The sequence below is a fragment of the Mus pahari genome, chromosome 4, assembly GCF_900095145.1.
Source record: "Mus pahari chromosome 4, PAHARI_EIJ_v1.1, whole genome shotgun sequence".
NCBI lineage: Eukaryota > Metazoa > Chordata > Mammalia > Rodentia > Muridae > Mus > Mus pahari.
The window spans coordinates 98044008-98046238 of record NC_034593.1 but is presented as its reverse complement, the minus strand read 5'-3'; the positions used below and the strand labels follow the sequence as shown (position 1 = coordinate 98046238).

Here is a 2231-nt window from a genome sequence, read left to right as displayed (position 1 = left end):
GGGGGGAGGGAGGAGAGGGGAGGGTGCGATTGAGAGAGGGGAGGGGAGTCTTTGTCCAGGAGGATGGGGAAGGGGGCTCCGTGTAGGCGAACAACAGTTTCCATGGAAACAAGAGCCAGTCACTAGGCACAGGGCGGGACTATCTCTAGAATCAGAATTGGGCGGGCGGGCGAGAAGGGAGCGGGTCTTCCTATCTGATATCTGAGTTTCCAGTCCCCTGCTTCCTCCTCTGACCTCGGGCTCAGGCCCCCACTCTCTCAGCCTTGTTTGGGTGCAGAGGGATCCTCAGTTCTGTTCTCGGGGGAGCCCCGGCTTGCTTCACTCCATCCACCCCAACCTGTAACTCAAATAGACATGGAAGCCTAGTCACATCTCTAGGGAAGAAAACTTGACCTCTGACCCCAACAGGAACAAAAGCATCGTGGGAAGCAGGGAAGAACGGGAGAGTGGGGGCTGGCACAGCCCTATGCTGTCCCCTGGGTCCTTCCTGTCTTGGCATTTGCCTCTGCAGGGGCCAGGACCTGGGGACCAGGGTTTCAGACAGGTGTGGGAAAGGGCTGAGGTACTTCAAGGAGCATCTATGGAGCCGCAGAGAGAATAGTATGGCAGGCCAATAAGAGGAGCTGGTGCGTCATAGATTTCAGAGGAGAAAGTCACCAAGAGGAAGTGAGAACGCATGGGGGCATCTTGAGGATGGGTGGAGGTGTCAGGAGACATTACCAGGGACACACTAAACCTCTCACCACCGGATCACCCAAGAGAGACAGCTTAAAACAAGAAAGGTTAATTTTTGTCTCGCCATCTCTGCTGTGCCGTTTCAGTTCTGGTGGCCGGTCCCACGCTATAAGGCAGAAGAACATCAGGGTGGTAAAGCCGCTCACCCAGATGACAAGGGTCCTGGGACTACATATGGCCCTTTATGGCACACTCCAGTGACTGGCTTCCTCCAGCTACACTCCTCCCGATGTTTCCAATACCTCCTAACAGAGCTCCCTCAGCTAAAACCAAGCCTTTATTATAGGCGCTGGGGCAGGGAGGGGCACCTCACACTCAGACTATAACAGGGGTGGGGATGGGGTGGGGGGGCTTCAATTGCCTTCTCCTCAGGGCCTCACCCTGCGTCTCTCCTCCCCAGGTGAGCACTGTGAGGCGAGTACCCGCTCAGGCCGCTGCACTCCAGGTGTCTGCAAGAACGGGGGTACCTGTGTCAACCTGTTGGTGGGAGGTTTCAAATGTGACTGCCCCTCCGGGGACTTTGAGAAACCCTTCTGCCAGGTGACCACACGCAGCTTCCCCGCTCGCTCCTTCATCACCTTTCGTGGCCTGCGCCAGCGCTTCCACTTCACCCTGACCCTCTCGTGAGTGTGACGAGGTCCCGGGGTTGCAGGGCACGTGCGAGAGTGTGGGGTACCTCCTGGTCTAGTAGATGGGGTAGCAGATGAGTGAACGCACCCACCGGGAGCAGCTGTTGACAGAGCACCTGTCTGCTTGGCCAGCAGGCTGCCCTCACCATCAGAGTCTGGCTGGCACTCTTCCCCGGGCCTTGGAAATGGAGAGTCAGAATGCCAGGGTTCTTGTTTGGGCTCATTATCTGCGTTCTGACTCCATAGCCTTAGCCAAAGTGCCAGTTTTGCTGTTGCTTGGATGTCTGGGGTACTGGTGTGCAGGTGGGTGCCCCATTCCTTGCCCCCACGACCAACCCTCCCCCCATACAGGTTTGCTACCAAGGAGCGTAACGGGCTACTGCTGTACAATGGACGCTTCAATGAGAAGCATGACTTTGTGGCTCTCGAGGTGATTCAGGAACAGGTGCAGCTCACCTTCTCTGCAGGTGAGCCCAGAGCCTCATGTCCTTGCCCATCTCCTAAGGGCTCATGTCTCCGACCCTCTGACCTCAAGCCACGCACCTTCCCTCCCAGTAAAACCCAGACCTGGGCTCCATCCCTAGACATGCCCGCTGCTCTGCCACTCCCGACTCTCTTCCTGTGACCCAGCTTACCCCGTCCTTTCTCTAGGGGAATCAACCACCACCGTGTCTCCGTTCGTGCCAGGAGGGGTCAGTGATGGCCAGTGGCACACAGTGCAGCTGAAGTACTATAATAAGGTGGGCCTGGCTGAGGGACGGAGGAGTTAGAGGGTCCTGGTCTTGGTGCATGCATTTCTCCAGCCCTGGTTGGTACTGTGAGTGGTAGGGAAGGTTGCTCATAGTTTTTTTTTTTTTTTTTTTTTTT

General features: G+C 56.5%; 1 protein-coding gene across 2 annotated transcripts in view; it reads left to right on the top strand.

Moving 5' to 3' along the window:
• Positions 1-2231, top strand: part of Celsr2 (cadherin EGF LAG seven-pass G-type receptor 2) — a 23261-nt gene that overhangs the window by 9465 nt on the left and 11565 nt on the right. For both annotated transcript variants that reach the window (XM_021196368.2, XM_021196366.2), the window contains exons 3-5: positions 1136-1358; positions 1716-1831; positions 2016-2104. In XM_021196368.2, coding sequence (XP_021052027.1) covers positions 1136-1358; positions 1716-1831; positions 2016-2104 — 428 coding nt within the window. The remainder of the gene's footprint in view (positions 1-1135; positions 1359-1715; positions 1832-2015; positions 2105-2231) is intronic.